The 21,313-nt window shown below is 37.6% G+C and overlaps 1 protein-coding gene across 1 annotated transcript in view; it reads right to left on the reverse strand.

Moving 5' to 3' along the window:
* DNER (delta/notch like EGF repeat containing) overlaps positions 1–21,313 on the reverse strand; it is a 140,095-nt gene that overhangs the window by 65,933 nt on the left and 52,849 nt on the right. The window contains exons 2-4 of the mRNA XM_075417940.1: positions 19,124–19,420; positions 6,371–6,465; positions 3,818–3,984 (exon numbers count right to left, since the gene is read on the reverse strand). Of these exons, the coding sequence (XP_075274055.1) occupies positions 3,818–3,984; positions 6,371–6,465; positions 19,124–19,420 (559 nt within the window). The remainder of the gene's footprint in view (positions 1–3,817; positions 3,985–6,370; positions 6,466–19,123; positions 19,421–21,313) is intronic.

Raw genomic sequence — 21,313 nt, forward strand, 5'->3', positions numbered from 1 at the left:
GCTAACTAGATCAGGTTGCTCAGAGCCCTGTCCAACCTGGTCTTGAATGTTTCCAGGGATGGGGCCTCCACTACCTCTCTGGGCAAGCCATTCCAGTGTTTCACAACCTTCATTGTAAAGAATTTCTTCCTTATATCTAGCCTAAACCTACCCTGTTTTAGTTTAAAACCATTACCCCTCATCCTGTCACCATTGTCTCTACTAAAAAGATTGTCCCCATAATAAACTATTTTAGAAGACTGGCATATGTGTACTAACAAATCTTACAGAAACACTCATCAAAAGTACTCTAGGCAAAGCAGTATGGTAAGAATATGTTACAGAATGTACAATTCAGTCTTCAAGTTAGTACTGTTCTTTCCCATCTACTGGGATATATTTTAATGGAGTAAATGCTGTAGTTTAACAACATAATTATGCGGCATAATCACAGCATCGTAACTCTCCTCCTGCACTGCAAAAGACTGTTTGCAGACGCAGCAGCCATTTTACAAATCACATTACAGAAAACAGACTGCTCTGTGTTTGTTTAGCTGTGCTACGCTCTTCTCCCTCCCTCCCACCCTTCGCCCTCACACCGCGCAGGTGCTGTCTCGGGGGCAAACAGCACTATGACCAGGGTGTCTATTTTTAGATCTCAGAGACAGCATTCTTCCCATCCTCTAAACATTGTGCCCTGACTCACGTGGTCAGCAAACCAGTACATTATTGCTGACTTTTGAGTCTTTTCAATCTTGTCTAAACAACTTCAAACTTGCATCATCGGGAGGTAACACAAAACAAATCACATTTCCCTAAATGTTTTATCTTTGACATAGCCACATTATTCAGAAAGATTTGCAAAAGTAATTAAAGTATCTTCCCGAGTAACAAACTCAGAGGTAACACAGTGAAAAGTGACTCAAATATGACATAGATCAAAGCCAAAACAAAAAAAAATACCCCCAAAAAAAAACCCCCAGAGAAAAACACACCTCCACACTCAGTTCTTCCCCATTTTTCTTTCACAGTTCTAATTAGAAATTTTTTTTAAAGGTCAAAAAAATTACATTGTACAGAGTTCACCAATTAAGAGAAGAATCCTTTAAAAACTCATTTGAATGAACAGAAAACGAGGGGAATGTATATAAAGTAAACATATCAACCAGCATGGTTCACAGCCTTACTGTATGATTCTGTGCTTACAGCATCCTCCAGTATCTTGTCGCCTCATGATTGTTCTAGCTTAAATACCATCAATAAAAGCACATGCTATATTATTGGTGGTTTTATATTAAATAATCCATTTTAATTTATTGTACTTTAGAATAAATTTGTCATGTACTTCGAGAAACATGGAAAGTTATCTATAAGAAAAACTTCATTCATCTGATCTTATTGAAAACTAAACTCCTGAAAACTAAAAACTTAAGGGAGGTGTGTCAGATTCCCAGACCGTTTCCATACATCTGGATCAAATTTGAAGTAAAAATTTTGTTATTTTTACATAGATCTTAGCAGAATTGTGGATTTCAGCTGAGTTCAGATAAAATTCAGCATTTTTCACACTAAATGACTCCGTTCCTTTCTAAGTCTTTAAGTTTTAATTACTCTTTCTTGGATGAGAGCTTATGATGGAAAGTAAGCAGATTTCCATAAAATTGAGAAGAAAATCCAGAGGCTACTCTGTTTTCTCTCTTTCTTACAATAAATTTTGATAGGTCATAAACAGTTTTAAACCAACAAATTCATGTTTCAGCTTCCCTATTCCTTTAGTATTTCATCTTTCTTCTGCTCAAGTGTTTTAATAAAAGGAAATTATGCTGGGAAAAGCTATAACTAAATTCAGGCCAACTAAAATAATTTACTCCAGAAATTTATCTCATTACTTGATTATGTCATAGTATAGAGCTGCAATGCCTCAGGACTAAAAGATATGCAGAGTGAATATTTCATATTCATTTTCTATGAAAAGCACTACAGGTAATCCATACATCTGCTAAAATAAATAGGATTTATAAAAATTCAATTGCACTATATCTGCACTCATCTTTACTAAGCACTCAGATGCTCCTGTTCATGAATGTATCACTATGTTATCGGAGTCTCCCTACTGCTCCATGCATACACATTTATGATTCATGTTCTTTACATAAATTAAATTACAACAACTGGAAAATTCTACAAAGAATTTCAGTATCAGGAAATTAAGAAAGACTAAAGAATGTATCGAAAACTGGATGGAAGTAAAATAAGAGGTCTCAGAAAACTTGCACTGCATGAAATAAGCAAGATCATGCATACAATTTTTATGATCTAAACCTTCATCTACATTCATTAAGGAAAAGGTGTATTTTCACCTCCTTTTATATAACACACAGTAAACAATTCAAAGTAAAACACCCAGTGACAGACAGCTACGGAGAGACAAGTAGGACAAGACAAACTATGAAAGAGTAAGACAACATTCGTTGTAGTTATCTAAATTAATAGACACTGTACAGCACGTACAGTCAAGTGGAGCCTTCCCAGAGCAACTTGGGCCCTCTGCTTGGGAGCCTATATACCAAGCTATGCTTTTAGGTACTTTCATGAGTGCATAAAAGTGACAAATTATCCTGTCTTCAGCAAGTTTTTACTTATTTGTATCGTATCTTCACTACCACAAGGAAAATGCAAAAATTTATTCCTGAGGAAGACACATGAGGAGTGTTTTAACTCTGATAAATTAATGCAAAACTAGATTAAAAGGAAAAAAAGCTAAAACTAAATATCTTGTAAGGAAGTAAATAATAAAAAAACCAAAGAACTGTAAAATTATTTGAAGCAAATAAAAATCACTAAAAGAAACCACTGCTGACGGTAAGTAAACCATTATACTAACAACCTTCAAGGAATATCTTTGCTAAGTGACAGCTGAGAAAGGAGACAACGTGGCACTACTATTGCATTAGGGTTTTTTTCTGTATTGGCTACACACTTATAATTTGGCCCAATTTTTCTGCATCAGAATGCTTTTAAGTTCACATTTATTAGCATGATATGTTGCTGAATAACAAATTGTGGCAGCTTACACTTCATTATAAGATATACAGCATTTCAAGCAGATTACAATAAATGCTGTTATTACAATGACTTTAGTTTCATGTCATTGGTATAATAAACCATCTGCCCAGAAAACTCCATTTAATGAAGTCTATTGTGTCTATGCATAAATACTGCATTACATCGGTATTATTTCCTATACACTTAAAAAACACATATCAATCTATTTTCATTACACTCCTTCCACAAAGATGCTTAACATTTAATTGTCAAATGAAACATATAGTACATTTCTAAGGTTTCATATTCACAGAGACAAAACTGAAAAGAAAAAGTAGTGCAAGTAAACACTGTTATAAGACCAGTTTTCCTGTTATATTTTAATATATTTTTTCAAGTTTACCATGTAGAAGATTAAGCTTCTTTACCAAGTATCCTATAATACAATATCTGAGAAAGAAACACCTCAAACACTCATAGTTATTTACCGTAGAACTTATCAAAAGCTTTACTGTTGGTTAAAATAGAACATATAAAATACCTTGCATCACCTAAAGGTATAGGGCAAAATCACCAGCTAGATTTTAAACTGAATGGTGCCACCTGTGTAAGAATTTAGTGTACTTCTTGTCTGCTTTGAGTGAGCCAATGTCTAAACCATGGTCCCAACATCACATCTGGATCTTTTAGCAACACTTAAATGAAGGGCATTACGTCTTTGTTTCTCTAAATGTTGGGTAAACCATTGGCTGTCGCCTAGAGGTGATAAACAGAAAGTCAGCATGTTACTCACCAATAAAGTAGTTGTTCCCTAATGCAAGCATTTCTTCAGAAAGAACAAGTCCACCCAGTGCCTGGAGAAGAGTGACACTTCTGCCATCAATAAGTGAACACTGTTTAAATCCAATGGTTGTCACCTTCCATAGCAAGATAAGAGAAGCAGTAGCGTCTTGCCTTATTCTAAGAAAGAAATTATAAGAATATTTACACCAAGGGAAATTGGTGTTATCAGGAAGTATATCACAAAAGCCTATCAACAAAGAAGGAGGACTTCAATGTGGCAAGTACAGAATCACTAAAAGGCCTGAAGGTTTTTAGCATGTCCACAAAAATAAAAAATGCTTCAGTAGTAAGATTTGCATAATAGTATACGTAACAGCAGATTTAATCATACAGAGTCTCAATTTCTCATACTTGAAGGACACCATCTTAGTGACCAAGAAGAGTTTTACATAAACATTATGTAATAGTAAAGCATCCTTATTCAGTCTTTGTATCTATGCCTTTTTGAATAGTACCTCCATTCTACATCTACAACGCCATGATCTTCTGCAGTAGAAGTGCATCCAGCCCTCTTGGTTACCAAGGAACATTCAGTGTTTATTCAATACAAGGACACGGATCCAGGCAGAATTCCTCATTGGTTTGACATACCAGATCGAAGGTTCAGAACAGTTTATTCTTGTAAATCAAATGAGTCATGTAATGCTTCCAAGGTCACTGAGCCCACGGTGCCTTCCTGAATATTGACGGCTTTGACAAAGTAATATTTACAACTGCACATATACCGGCAGTTCCCCTGGGGAGCACTGTATCTATGTCAGTGCTTCTTTCCTCTTGGGACAGATTTTTCTGACTCACCTTCATAAAGGAAAAATAAAAACCTGTCATGTTTCTGGCAAGTTCCCAAATATTTGCATTAATTTCCTCTGAAGGAATCCCAAGTGAGTTTGAACAATCCTCCAAGAATTCACACACAGCTGCATCCATCTGCTGAAAACCGGTAATTTTCTCCTGCTCAAAACAGGCCTCCAAACACCAAGAAATGAAGCTCTGTTCCATAATTTCCTGTACTGAAATTGTTTCAGTCCTGCTAAAAACACAGGGCAGTCTCTCCCTTGTCACTTCTTATCTGAGTTCAAAACAAGAAATGCAAAGTTTTGTAATCATGTTTGACACAAGTTGAGAAAATGTTGCAACTAGACCTCAGAAGCAGCAAATTTTTGACAGTATTTTGGGTCCTCTATAAGAACCCCTATCGCTACGCCCAAAGAGGACCATGTCACTTTTAGAACAAGATAGCAACTAGTTTCACTGTTTAGTTCACACTTGACAATCAAAACAAAATAAAATTATTAGACTGAAATTATTTTTCTTTCATAGATAGTCATTGAACCAGACATGCTACTTGGGCCTTTAACACAGAAAATACAATGAAATGAAGATAGTTATTGGCCTGCATTAGTCTATCCAGATGTAAGACACTACTAAGATATATAGCGTAAAAAACGACTGCAAATGACTGTGTACTCTGCAACTTCCTTTAAAACAGGGTTCCTCCATCAAGGCTCTTAAATACAGCTGTAGAATCTACAAATGTCAGCTTATTCCTGATTTCAAGCAAATACACTTGTTTGCTTACAGACCCCAGCCAGGGCATCCCCACTCACAGATCTCTTCCTGACTTGGGCTGAAGCGCTCATGAATGAGCACGATTCCCAGTCCTGTGGGAAGCGCAGGGCCGCTCCCACCTTTAACAGTTGCTGCTCCAAACTGTCTGCAGCTTGTCTGCTTGCACCAGCTGTTTTTTTCCTGCAAGCATGGCCTTTTTTAACAGAAAGCTGGGATTCTGAAAGATAAGATGACAGTATGAGAAAAGTAGGCTATTTTGGGAAAATCTAAGCCTAAAATTGCAGAAAAGCTGTGAGCCAGAGAACTACGTTGGCAGATTTTTATTTGAAATAAAATTTCCAGCTGACAGAATCAGATCTTTCTAGGAAGTCTGGTTCTGTTAATTAAAAGTAACAAAGCAAGTATTTGATCGAAAAAGGAATGAGTTCAACAACTGAATAACACAGAATAAATTCACATTTTTGAGAAACGTGATTTGTAGGACATGCACAAAAATTTCACAGCTGATGATGACACCCAAAGCAATAATGCAGAAATCAAAACCAATGCACAAAATACACACATTTATATAATCAATGATAACGCATTGTACCAGCAAGTGCATCTTGAGATTAAAGGGAGAAAATAAGTTTCATTTCATGGAGAAAGGAAATGTCGTATCTTCTCCAAACTGATCTCTCCAACATATCTGCCCTAATTTCTCTTGCATTCTGATGGCCCAGAGACAGTTTATGTGCTTACATATCCTAAAACCTTAAATATGTGGGAAAAATTATACCACGCAAAGAGCTGTCATGGCACCGTTAGACACCTGAAGTCTCTCTGAAATTCTTTCATATACTTTTGGCCATTTGATAAATCTGCCTATCTGAAAAACGGGCAAATTAAAATAAAAGCATTTTTCTATTTAATCACATATGAAAAATATTCTTACTTTATTGATGTGTTCTGTGGAACTTCAAAGGAGATAAGCCGGCCTCCAGCAGAGGTATTCGAACTGGCATTTCCACAAGCCACATCTGGGATTATCTGAAAATAAAATTAGTTTTATTTAACACTAGATCAGAAAATCTGACCAAAGAAAACATGAAAGAATTTTTTAAAGATAACACTAAAAGTCCAGCAGTCATCTTTTAAAAATCATCAGGATGGACCAAAACATTCACCAACAGATCTGTGTGATCAATAAGTGTTCTGAAAATCCACATAACCATCCTTTTAGGTTTTTAACGAAAACTTCCTGCACATAAGTGTGAACTTCTAAAGGCATCTCCCTTTAAAAGTGATCATGTTTAGAAAAAGATGAATAGGCTTCTGGTATTGTAGAATGAAAAATAAAGCTCTAACATTTGCCACATCCAAGAAATATTGCATCATTAATTCAGGTGATCTTTGAGGATTTAGAATAGCAAATGCTGAAATTCTCTTTCTACTATATTGTAGTATGTTTTTTTCCAAACACAGATGGCTTTAAAAAAAATACTCTCCCACTTGCCCATTACTGTTCTTTCCAGGTAAAAGTTGCTTGGACAAGCAGTGCTTTCGGATGGAAAAAAATTATGAGCAGAGCTGAGAGTGAAAGGATGTATTTGCCAAATCTGTGATGCCTAGTAGGCATAGAAACCTGTTACTGTATTTACTAGATCAAGACACCATACAAGATGCCATACAACACAGAGGAATCACAGACAGTCTCTTCAATTATTCATATCTTGTCAAGCAGTAGGTTCAAAAAGGCAGTTTGAAAATCATTGGTGTTTCCAATGATAACTTTGTCTGAAATAAGGTAATATTTTATGTGGCATAACTGAGTCTTTCTATCGCCTACATTAACATCATCAGTAGCTTTAATTAAGTAGTTCTCAGGTATCTTCCTCAGCTTGCCTATGAAATATTCCAGTGTAAAAAAAAAAAAAATCAGTCAGTTTCATCTTTAAATTGCTAGGCAGATTTTTCAGTGTTATTTTTTCAGTCATCTAGAATACGTCTGCAACCATTTTATGTCAACCTTACTGGTAAAGTGAAAATGCAACCTGACACACTTCCATGAATCACCCATCAAAGAAAAAGCAAGAATCCAATTTGTAAATGTTAATAAAATTCAAATTCATATTTTAAACATTACTATGAAACACCTGTGAAAACATGAACAACAGAAGTTCAGAATATGATGGAAGTAATAATTTTTAGGAGACTCAGAGCTGATTTTGACTCAGGCAAGACAAATACCCAGGATTCATATTTCCCAGAAATGTCTAGACTACTCGATTCATTGTTGAATTCTCTGGCACATATACAATGAATACACGTAGTTTATGAAAATAAAGTAAGATGCAATTTTATTGTATTTGTTCAAATAAATTTTGAAAAAAGATAATACATCCATTACAATTTCTGAATCTTGGAAGTCAACATTATGGAGGTAACATTCAAAGCATGATGAATCCGAAATTAGTTTGGCTAGCACTCTTCCTTTTATATTTGCCAATATTTAAACTTTCATTTCCTTTAAGAATCTACGTGCCTACTGGAACAAAGGGAAAAAACAGAAATCAACATCTCTGTTCTCACAGAGTCTTATACTGCATCTAAAAATACACTCGCTTTTAAAGTATTTATATAGTTTTACAATTTCATGCATCTATTACCTTGGAACACAACGGGTAAAAATGTAATTTAAGCATTTAATTTACTTTACTATTCAATATTATAAATTTGTAAAGTAAAGGGTATCAATCTCTTTGAAACTAAAATTTTTAAAATTACCAAAAATTAAGGGAGCAAGAGCTGAACAAACTGGCTACATAACAAGAGCTAAGATTTATCCTTGTGAAAATGGAAAATAACAAATCAAAAAGACTTTCGTTTGCAAACACAGCAGAATTAAGGATTACTCGGCATAAAAAGCACACATAGGAAATATTTCAATGGTAGTCAGAAGAGTGAAAGCCAAAATGCAGGATTTTGACTCTTCTATTAAGAGATCTGTGATGTTTGATGTCTTTCTCTCTATAGGAACTCCATTTGTAATTGGCCCTGACTTCATGCCCTATGAATCTGATAAAATAATCATCAAAACCAGTAGCACACTAAAACCAGGATTTTACAACAGCTGAAATTTGATTTTTTTTAATATATTAAAAAATCTGGTACTCGGATCAGACAAAAAACACAGGAAGAAGCAGCAGCTCTCAAAAGGAACAAAAAAATTGTGCAAGCAGTGTCCTATTTCAGAAAAATACTATGGAGACAAAAATGACAGCTTTGTCACCTGAATTAGGAAACAAATTACACAGTTATTCCACGGCTGTGGAAAATTTGTATAAAGATTTCTAAGTATGTCTCCTTCCTGTCTTAACAGAGCTCTCCGCAAAAGTGAAAGATAGAAGAATGAGGACAAAGACGACCAACACATGACATTAAGAAACGACACTCAGAAGATGAAAACAATCTGTAAGTCTCGCTCTCAAAACGAAAAAAAAAGGCTGCTAGAACTGGTAGGAGATATTTAAAACAGAACTCGCTGGAAAATAAATTATTTTCAGAAGGTAAAATAAAGACCAGTCCTGTCCTAATTCTTCTTCAAAATTCAAAAAGTGAGATGGCTAAAAAAAAAAATACAAACAGACCATCTGAAGTCATTTATAGACAATCTTAAGAAAAATTACATATAACTGCCATGACACCAAACTCTTCCAAAATCCCCCTGAAGCACTCAACAGCACAGAACCTCTAAGCGAGCAAGAAGGCTCCTTGGGGAACAGACCTATAGGTGCAACAGAAATGATGCAGCTGCCTTAAAAACAGTCACCAAAGAAAACAAAATGTTCATGCACCTATCAGAGCCTGAAGTATGTTTAGGAGCTGCTTACAAAGATAAGCTCCTAGATCAACACAGAAGACACTGAAGAGTTGCTCTTCAATATATATTACTTAGAGTTTAAAATGCTTAAACATCAAATTGCTGATAGGAAATGCAGAATTCCTCTTTACATGCATGTTCCGTAAGTTTGCATCTAAATCGTTCTTTTTTTTAAAAAGAGAACATAATATTAAAAAACTACATTTCTGTCTCAAATGTTTTACGGTGTTAACTTTCTGAGCCTTTACATGCGTAAAAGGGCATCATTTCAGAAAGCTGGAGTGAAGACTCCTGAAGAGTACTGACTCGTACAATCTCTACCCGTACCATAACAAGACAGCAGTGACTTGGCCAGAAGATTCCCTTACCAGGCCATAGCAGCAGTATAGATGAGACTGCAAAGAAAATCAGGTGTGGTACCTATGAAAAGAGCAACAGACTGTTCTTCCATCTCACAAATTCTCTGAAAAAATTAAAAAGTGTGAATGATACAGATGCTCTCCTGCCCTACAGCCAACCAAAATAATGAGATATACACTTAATTCAACAAGTGCTGAAATACAGACGCAGATCCCAAGGCAGTATTTTCACATGCATGCCTTTATTAATATTTTGCTAAATTAAGTGTACTAGCCTTTAATTCAATGAGGCTAAGAGTATCACACAGACTCTAAGTCTACATTTATGCTAGAATACATATACACAGCCTCTCACTACTGAAACCAGTTCTCCGAAGATATGTGTTGTGTATGAAATTTCATAGTATGTTTCTTGGAAAGTTGACATTTGTTATTCTGCAAGGCCTTATCGACACTGGCAGACTAATCCTGTGATTCGAAGATCCGGCAGAAAAGCCTACCAATACAATGCATACTGTTAAGCAGGTATTCTTTATTGCGGCGCCAGGCACACGGGGGATCTCTCCTCCAAACGTGTGTGCCAAACACCCTGTCATTTCAGGTTAAATACAATCACAGTATACATATTCTTTATATTTCTGAGAAATGCTTAGCATATTCATTACTTTTCCGATAACTAATTAGCATATGTTAATGCCTTTCACACATGTCTGTTAGCATCCTTGGGTGGTCTTTGAGGGTCCTAAGATGAAGGCCCATCCTCTTCATCACGGTGTTTTCTGGTTGACCTTTGTTTCTGTGCTAACTCAGTTCTAAGATCACGTATATCATGTCCTTCAGGTTGTTTAGCTCTGGTCTTGTTGCCCTCTTGGTGTCTCCTTATGTCTGTAGCTTGGTGCATCTGCCTTCCGAAGGCCGAGCTGTCTGGAGTAGAATTATTTAGGAGTCTCTTTTATTCTACAGTTATCCCAATTATTCGCTGAGGACCAAGACCATTTTTGTTTGAATTAATTACTTTGTCTAACAACTAAATGATAACTTGTGTCTACATTCATCCACTACATTCCTTAATAGAGACAGGGATTAGTATAACAGTTACACCATTAGATCACTATGTATGCAGGAATACAAACTGCAGTAATAAAGATTACTAAAAACTAGAAAATATTAAAGCTTCTTTGTTACAGTTTCACGTTTCTTACAATCCCTTCTATCACCCGGACAGTGCAGAATACAGCCATTCTGCTACAGGGATACATGTTTGCATTTCTTTTGTACCTCAACCTCCTGAGCTTAAAGAATTGCAGAAGGCTTTTACTTCTTGCAAAACATGCCACACTTTCCTCAAACTTAAAATTGGTCTCTAAGTGGAAAGACTAAATTCACATTAGCTTTAGCCATTTCACACTACCCTACTAAGAAGATATTACTGAATATTTCTGTAAACTAACAGATAACTTCTAAACACTGGAAGACGCTGCCCAGGTATCTTGTGGACTCTTCATCCTTGGACACATTTAAGACTCAGCTGAACACAGTTCTGGGCAACCCACTTTAGCTGACCCTGCTTTGAGCAAGGGGGTTGAACTAGACAATCTCCAGAGGTCCCTTCCACCCTCACCTACACTGTGATTCTGCAAGTAAAAACTCACCCCATGAGCCAGGTGCCTCCTAAGTCGTTCCTGTAAATTGCCATTGAAACTTCAGTGCCATCACAGCTTTCACAAGACTTCCTCTCCAACACACAGTAAGAGTGCTTCATTTTGAAAATATCCCCAAAGGTTACACAAATAACTAGGTGCGCACAAGTGTGCACACTCATGCACACACACAGACCCTTGTGTATTTTTGATTGACGCTTTCCTCCTGTGCTAGCTGTGAAAGTTCTCTTTGGTTAACTGCTTGTCTTTTCATCTCAAAAAGCTGTTCTCCTGGCTTTAACCCCTCATGGGGTACCAAAGAAACCTGCATGGCCTTGCAGCCAAAGTGAGGTGGGGCAAATTAGTACGGAATTAAACAGAATACACGAATGTACACATTTCCACACATCATTCTTGAACTAAATCAAAGAGAATACAAGCTCATCTTACAGAAAAGATCAGTGCTTTAAAGAAAAAGCTCCATGCTTAAAAATAAAAAAACAAATTTGAAAAGACATTCTGTTAGCGGAAAGAGTATGAAAATGAGTGCTTTGAGAAAACAAGGGTGTTCTGGGGTGGTCTCCCATGAAAACTGACATGGTCATTACAAAAAAAAACTTTTCATTTCTCCAGCAAGACAGAAACTGTCACAATGAATGCATTATGAGAAATGCTCTTGCACATGCTAACGCTTTCAAATCTTCTTCCAAGGGATTACAAATTAACTTTTAATTCAACAAAGCAAGATACATAACATGCAGTTTTGCCTTTTCTGAACACATAACTACTTTTCCATCAGGATAAGGCCTGCAAGATTTCTTCTTCTCCAGCCCTCTGAAGGTGGCAAGAGGTATCTCTTATTTGCTAAAAAATACAACATGTTTGTCAGCCTTCCCTATGCAAGGGAAAAATACTATGTGTGGCAAACAAAACAGGTTAGATCCTGACGATAAGATCTTGAACACCTGTCTGCAAAGAATTAAAACCGGAAAACAGAAGCAGGAAAATGAAACGCAATATAACAGAACCAGAGGAGGGGGAACAGTTACTATTTTGTTGTAGTCAAGACGCCAAGCAATAAACCAGTATCGTTTCTGGCACACAAATCCCATTCAGACAGAACAAAACTATAAAAGAAAGAAAAGCGGTACCCTTGCCCTGTAGCATGGAAAAACTACTGCTTCTGAAATCTACTATCACATGGCTTAACCTCCCTCCACATAAGCATATTTATTTCTAGCCTCCAGAGTTTCTTGTGGGACAAGGCTTGAAAGAAAATCAGGACTGCAATTAAATAAAGGCTTACTTCTAAAATATCTCACCAGTGGGAGAGAACAGCAAAAGTGTTTGGAGTAGGAGTAGTGCCTCTCTGAAGAACACCAAGGGAAGAACTGACAGACTGCATCCAAAAACAGTATCAAATGAAGAAGGCTTGCCAGTTATCGTAGCACTGAAGTGTCAGGTAAGGAAGGCTGCAGATCCACCCAGCGAATTCTCTCACTGACAGTTTGTGTTTCTTTGCTCAGCGGAGTTAAGGCCAGCTGGTGGAGCCAGCAGTCACACTGCCAAGAGGATCCAGTGCGTTCTGATGTATGGTAGTCCTATAGCTAACACTACCAAAATTCTGTATTTCTGTCACAGGTTAACAACGCCAGTACTAGACCAAGAGGTAGATCCTTCAGCAGGCACAGTAGGTTATCTCACACAATGACGCTTTCTCAGGCAGATTACCTGGGTAATCACATTAGCCAGATGCGTTCGTGTCTCATGCTGGACATCAAAATGTCAGCTTCATAAAGTCTGACAATCAGGCTGTACTGGCTTTGGTTGGGACAGAATTCATTTTCTTCACAGTCGCTTGCATGGCGCTATGTTTTGGATTTCCGATGAAAGCAGTGTTGATACCAGAGATGTTTTGTTACTGCTGAAAAGTGCTCACACAGCATCAAGGGCTTCTCTGCTTCTCAGACTGCGCTGCCAGAACGTAGGCTGCGGGTGCACAAGAAGTTTGGGGGGACACAGCTGGGTCAGCTGACCGCAACTGACCAAAGGGACACCCCATACCACACGATGTCATGCTCAGCAATAAAACTGGGGGTGAGGGGTGGAAGCTGGCCAGGGCTGCTGTTGCTCGGTGACTGGCTGGGGATTGGTCGGTTGGTGGTGAGCAACTGGGGGTTTTAGCATTACTTCTTTTTCTTTGGTTTGCTTGGGTTCTTTTCTTTGATGGTTTTTTTTTTTCTCCCTTTTTAAAATTATTAAACCGTCTTTATCTCAACCCACAAGTCTTTGCACTTTTACGTTTCTGATTCTATCCCCTATCCCACTGGGTGAGGGAGTAAGTAAGCGGCTGTGTGGGGCTTAGCTGCCTACCCCCTGGTTAAACCACGACACAGTCATTCAATAAATATTACTACGTTGAAGAAGTAGTGGTCACTTCTTATTCCGGAGTGTATGGAGCTGTTCTGAATAATAAAGGTAAACACTGTGGAAACAAGTTAATTGAGCAAAAATTCCATACAGTCAAATCTTTACGTGCAGACTATGAGCTCAGGCCACTGGAGAGCAAGCTAGGACGTAAACTTCAAACGAAGTCTGTCAAGTCAGCCATAGATACTTCTACACCAAAACACTGAAAGGCAATAAACACGTCAGGCTTTTTTTTTTTTTTTTTTTGCTCAGACTCTCAAAGACTCTCAAAGACTCCAAAGACTGGGGTGCATTAAGAAGAGTGTGGCCAGCAGGTCGAGGGATGTTCTCCTCCCCCTCTACTCTGCCCTAGTGAGGCCCCATCTGGAATACTGTGTACAGTTCTGGGCTCCACACTTCAAGAAAGATGAGGAACTACTGGAGAGAGTCCAGAGGAGGGCTACGAGGATGATGAGGGGACTGGAGTATCTCTCCTATGAGGAGAGGCTGAGGGAGCTGGGCTTGTTCAGCCTGAAGAAGAGAAGGCTGAGAGGGGATCTTATAAATGCCCATAAATGTCTGAAGGGTGGGTGTCAAGAGGATGGGGCCAGACTCTTTTCAGTGGTGCCCAGTGACAGGACAAGGGGCAATGGGCACAAACTGGAGCACAGGAAGTTCCGTCTGAACATGAGGAAGAACTTCTTCCCTCTGAAGGTGACGGAGCCGTGGAACAGGCTGCCCAGGGAGGTTGTGGAGTCTCCTTCTCTGGAGATATTCAAGACCCACCTGGACAAGGTCCTGTGCAGCCTGCTGTAGGTGACCCTGCTTCGGCAGGGGGGTTGGACTGGATGACCCACAGAGGTCCCTTCCAACCCCTAACATTCTGTGATTCAAGATCGGATGATTCCTGAAGTAGTAGTTAAGAATCCAGATAATTTTTAAAGACAGCTCTGGATAACCAAAAGGCCGGGGCCTACTAACCAATATAGATTCAGACAAGCAGGTCTTCAGTATTTTGACATAACTGCACTCACTCGCATTTTCTATAGGGTATTTCTGGCCTGAAAGGGGATACGAGAATTTTCATTTTCAGAAAGCCAGTATTTATGACTATTCATCAAACATCATTTAGCAATGGAAAATACTAAAGTACGAGTCATGTAAACTTCACATAAATTTTGTTTGAGTGTATCGAGCTTTTAGAGATGTTTTGTGTTTTGAAAATAAATATAATAAAGGGTATCACCTATCCAGAGATGTTTACACCAAGTTGTCTATCAGAATGGTGTCTATACAGAAACTTTCATACACAAATATTGTAGAGGAGAGATTTAGTGAAGTTACAGATTTATCCTAGAAGAAAGTTAAGATTATTCTAGCAAAATCTGGTTCCTTCAGTCTCCTTTACTTGTTTGTACAATATATTTTTCTAAAATAATAGAGGCTTCCAAAATAAATCTTATATGCAGGTATAAGACGAGCTGTCCTAAGTCAAACCAAAAGTCCATATATTCCAGTATTTTAACTCCTGTATCAATAAGTGGAAATGCCAAGAAAACAGGATAAGAAAAGGGCAAGCACATTTCCTCCAGCTTCCACCCGTTTTCATGTCAAAGATTTTCCTAAGCTGTCATTTCTAAGGATGGAGTTTCTACGTATTTAGCAACCTCAAATGTATCTCTCCTCCATGATTCTGTTCACCTTCCTTCTGCACCTGTAGCATATTTCGGTAAAAAAATGCATGAACATTTAGCAACACACAAAGCAGTCAAAAACTCAAAGGTCTCTGATTCAAGCAGAATTCTTCATCAAGCATATTCCATTGCTGCAGAGCAAGAGCACTCTCTTTCAGGATTGTCCACCTGACCCAGCCATACCCCTTTCTAAAGGCTTATAATTTACTAAGGACATACATAAAACAAATGCTGTCCCCATTGCAAGAGGAATTACAAGTTTATCGTAGCCTCTAACCCCTACTTCCAAAAGTTTGAATCTTAGCAGTAGTATTGCAGTATAAATAAAAGATTAGACTAGGACTCACGTGCTTAGCATTCTAATTCCTGGCTGCACACCTGGCAAATCACTTTACTGCTCTGTGCTTCAGTGTCTCCATCTGTAAAACGTGAATAATACTGCTGATTTCCTTTGAAAAAAATGTGAGAGCTGTTAAGGAAAAGTAATGTACGAGTAGGGTACTGCTATTCTTACAGTTGATTTTGTACACAGAAACCTCTGTTGAATCGGTTATTTGAGTAGGATTAATGAGATGGTTTATTCTTTCTTCTCTTATTGGCTAATACATATCTTTTCTACTTCGTAACACCAAAGAGCATTGGACTGGGGAAATGTGGACTGAAGGATGTATCTCTCTTGCAAGTGGAACCACTTAGTTGCCGAAAGTAGGAAAAAAGTTCTCTTTCAATAGCTGATCATGAATTCCTATGATATTAGAGAAGCCAACATACATGAGTATTTTTTTCTCAATGATCTGTGTTTGTAGCCCTTAATCTGCATATCAGGAAAAGACTAATTTCTTATAGTAAGACATCTCTAAGAAATGAAACTGTATCCAAAGACATCTGTATGTTCTCTGCTGGTGCAGACATTACCAAGAAAGTTCAGGCAAGCAAGCACTGCCAAGTATATCCCCAGTATCTAAGGAATACAGAAAAAAAATCCAACTGCAACCATACATCATGTCTCTCTTAGACAGTTTCCTTCTCTCAGGTGTTCATTTTTTGAGTCCCCAAAACTACCTGAAAAAGCTTGCATGGAAACTTGATCCTTGCAAGATAGTGAGAGCTTTCATTTGGAGAGATTCTAGCAAAATTTCTCTCTGAGCAGACAAAAGAGTATGCAGAACGTTCGTTCACTCACAGTGTTAGTATAGAATAATGGGCAAAACAGGCTGACTTGGAAGATTTAAAGAGCAGGAAAAAAAAAAACCACCACAAAAAAAACCCTGCAACAATAATAGCAACCTTTGTTGCCTCTGAATCGCAAAGATCAAAACAGTAGATTTTTGCAATACAAAACCTACAGTTATTTTTTTTTTCCTTTTTAAAGGGAAAGAAGGACTCAAGCTTTCTAAAGCTTCTAAAGCTATGAGGAAAGGTAGTATTTTCCTGCTTAACAGGTAACTCTACTCTTGAAGCCTCCACCAAAGAGGCTTTGGAACAAAGACCTTCAGGCATGTCAACTCTCTTTAGTTTAACACAGATCAGAGACAATGTCTTGAATTAGCAACTGAAATATCTTTCTTTCAGATAAGCATCTCTGTTTCTGTGAATTCCAAAGAACAGAAGGTCATTATGCTACACTAGAAAGATTGTGAAAAATACAAGACCCATCACAATATATTAAAAACATATCAACAGAAGTAATTTTGTAATAGGGCAACAAGTAATTTCCATGTTAGTGTTAATAATGCAATTGCAAATGATAACCTACATGTATTTCTTAGGTAACAGAAGACACACAAGGGTGAATTTCAGCTATTAAAACACCCACTTGCGAATGATCTGTTTGGCTGATATGCTTAGCAGATCTACCTAAAATGCAAACCAGGCAGAAATGTTACTTATGTTACTTACACAATACCACACCACAGATTGCGGAAGACACATGAGGGAAATCTGGTACAGGGAAGGGCATGCCCTTCTTTGATCAGGACATATGGAGCACCCATGCGGAGATGACACTGCATTTAAACTAAGTAATAAAAGCAGATCAGTGTTGGTTTCTGCTTCAGTGCTCTCTCCAAACTCCATACTTGGTGCCTGACATATGTTCTACTGTAAAATAACAGATATGGGAGATGGAAACCCAAGGAATTAAGCTCAATTTTCCAGACATTGCCCACCAGAACTCCCACTGAAATGGGATACAGCCCTATAACATCTTGTACCTCAGATAGAATCTGAGAGTCATAACACACCAACCATATATTTCACATAGGCTGATTTCACTTTCAAAAAAAATATTTAAATAAATCTTACAGTAAAAATATGAACAAATTTGGGTTAGCAAAGAATGATGAAAAATATACTTTTTTCCAGGATTAAACTCATGCGTGTTCACTTTCTCATTATGTAGCATGTGAAAACACCTCAGAAGAATCACTCTCCTTGAAACACATCAAAAACAGATACAGCTGACATTTTACCTTTTTATTCCTGAATAAATCCAAATGAAATTAATTTACAATGTATTTTTCATTAAGAAAAAGATGTCACAGACACTTTAATTCTCTTCCTACTGAAATTATAATATTTCTTCACCAACAAGCTTCATTATCCCTAGTCCTTGGTGCTAAGTTGATCCAAACAAAACCAAAAAAAAAAGGGACTACACTACCAATACTCTTCAAACAGATGCTCTCTTCTGTACTTTACCAACTGCACTTTGGGATGCATTTTGCACATACGTAGTGCTACTATAGGTGGGTGACCTCCGGATCAGGTTGGAGACTTCCAGTACCAACTGTTGTAGGAATAGCATATGCAGAAGTAGTAGTCTCGCACTTCAAAACAAGAGAACAATGATGCAGGGAACTACAAATCATCCTTCAGTGACAGACTTCAAAGAACAAGGGCGGAGTATAGTCTTGTGGTAGAATTAACTCAATGCATGAAAAGGTTGTCAAGAGATAAATCAATTCTTCTTTGGTTGTGAGCAAACATACTTTCTATATTCGCTTTTCACACGTAAAGATTAATATTTAACAATAACTGGGTTAAGTTTGACACTTATTATTTTTGCAGATACTAAAGTCTATGCAAGACATCTGAGGATTACTAATAAAACAGTGTACAAAGCAGTAGAAAGCAAAGATCGCATTTCTTAAGGATCATATGTTGTGTGCTCTCCATTTGTAGTTTTGCCAAATATTTTTAAGTTTGTTGTTTTACTAAGAGATACAACAAATCTTTAAAAGTTTCCTTCACAATCCTTGCGTCTCTAGAGTTGTGCACTGTGTAATACATTGACAACCACTTTTAATCCTCAGACAGCTATGTTTTCTCAACAATGCTGGGATGAATGTTTTTCAAAACAACACACAATTATAACTGCAAATAGCAAAAAAATATATTAAAAGTATTGTTTAAACTTCTGATTTTCCCAAATTTATTCGATGTTTGGAGATATGGTGTCATACAAATGACTGGAAGAAACAGTATTATGCCATTTCAAAGAAACATCCAATACAACAATTTGGCCAACTTAAGCCCATTAATTTAATAAGTATCAATTTTTTTTTTGCATTTAATTTTACTAGTATATTAACTCAGGGCAGAGATTGTATCTTCTGTCCTCTCGTGTAGACATCCATGAAATCATGCACAAATGACAACCCAACAATGATAACGCTTCAAAGTTCTTTTCTGTGCATTTTCTTTTAGACAGGATATTCTCACCTCTATTTCATCCCATTTCAGATCTACAACTTTCTGTCCCACTTTTGGCTGCCACGTAGGTAAGGTCACGGTTGCTCTTGAACGAGGAAGAACAACGTCAGGTTCCAAGGTGGATGAGACCGGTCTGCTCTGCCTTGGTGACGTTGACTCTGTCCGTTCAGAGACTGGCAGGCTGTGAAATGAGTGCTCACAGTTTGTGCCCTCATAGCCTTCACTACAGAGACAGAGGTAGCCATCACCGCTGGTGCTGCAGTTACCATGGCGACAGGGGTTGCTGGCACAAGGATCTGAAACAAACTGGGAAAAACATATCATATGGGTCAATTACTGCATAGAAAGGATTTATTTCCGAGCTTTACAAAGACCATAAAACAGGATTCTTCTCCCCCCCTGTATTTATCTTCTAAACATATTTAGGAACCTTGATGTATCTTCACGGAAGTAAATTCAAAGGATTAAAGAGGAATATAGATTAATCTGTATTAACCACTTCTCTCGGACCATTTAAAGCTAATTCACTGTTGACACATGCTCGCAAGTGATAAACACAAAGTAGGAACATGGTCACTGTTCATAATCAGGAATTTTCAAAATCAATCTTAAAAGAGTAACCTATCTAGGGAAAACAACAAACATCTAGAAATTTCATGCAGTAACAGAAGTAGGAATGGGGCACAGAACTCATGCAGATCCCCAGGTCATGAAGAAGCTCTGTGTTGTCAGCACTAACCACCTCACACAATCCTGTTCATGGACACAATTTCCATGTTAAAGCAGCTGGGCCTTTTGCCCACACTTCTTTTCGTGGACAGCAGTTTCGGAATCTGATTCATTCTGGTGCTGAAACTTTCTAAGAGGAGTTATAAAGTTGGGACAAAAATGTGCTTCTTCTTACAACAGCGTTTGTAACAGTGTAGGACCAGTCTGAGCTCAGTTATGTAGGAAAAATCCTGTCCTATGCTTATCTGACATCTTCTAATTTCTAGCTTAAATTTATCTATGGCTAGTTTGTGTTCAGTTTCTTACGTCATCATTGACTTTCAGGTTAAATGTCTTTTCCCTCTCCTATGCTGATGTTTATATCCACAATGTATTTAGAGAATACATCTACAAACTCTTCTCAAGTTTCATATCATAGACTAAACAAGCCATACTTGCTCAGTCTCCTTGTGGAGGACAAGCCCTCCATTCACATGCTCATTTTCACACCCCAGACTCCAAAGTTTAGCATTGTCTTTTGCTAATGCATCAATACTTTTGCTAGTCCTGGAAATAGCTTCCTTGCTATTACTTCAGCAAGGTTTGCCTTAGTCAGAGCTCAGTCACACTGCTGACTCACTGTCATCCTTTGAAAAGCTAAGACAGCCAGGCAGTTCCCTTGATTTGTCCTCCCATCAAAGTGATAACCCATCACTGGAAACAGACATTATCTGCCTTTAAATGCAAATTTCACCCAAGTGCTCCAGTCTTAAAGGTTACTCAGTTCTTCCCTGTACAATACTCCAGCCCTTCCCTGCATAAGCAATGCTTCTTGCTATATTTCTCAATAAAGCACTACAGCTATTCATTATTAAACATTTGTTTCAATTATTGTAAGAATTACATAAGCATTATATATCATCAATGTCATAAAAAACAAGTATTAGGTCTACACTAGGAATTTTACGTTCCCATCAGTTCAAAGGCCTGGTGTCAGGGACACCAAGTTGTAATGTTACACTTCCTTATACAAAACCGTACTACTATTGACCTCAGCCAGAATTCTTTCTATTGTATACCCTCGCCTCTGTAGCATTTTTGAACAGAAAACAGAGGAAACATTATTATGAAAGTTAACTTTGGAGACATTTCATGATGAATGTCAGATTTTGTACTGACTGACACAGAAGAGTTGGAGGCCACGGAAGACAGTCCAGACTACATGGTCGACTCTTATCTTGTGGTTCCGTTACAGCTCTGTATGCTATTTACTTTGCTTGGGGACACATATCACATATACCAGGTGATACATTAGATATCAAGGTCAAGCTCTGACTTCTTCAGTTTTAAAACTCAACTATATAGCAAGTTTACATATACTTAATATACCAAGAATCAAAGAAGTATGAATTTTTACAGTCAGATGGTTTATCTCCTTTTTTTCTGCTGAAAATCTACAGAAGTTCACAAAGAGCAATTTCTAGATTGTTT

Source organism: Opisthocomus hoazin, chromosome 4, assembly GCF_030867145.1.
Source record: "Opisthocomus hoazin isolate bOpiHoa1 chromosome 4, bOpiHoa1.hap1, whole genome shotgun sequence".
In the NCBI taxonomy this organism is placed as follows: Eukaryota; Metazoa; Chordata; class Aves; order Opisthocomiformes; family Opisthocomidae; genus Opisthocomus; species Opisthocomus hoazin.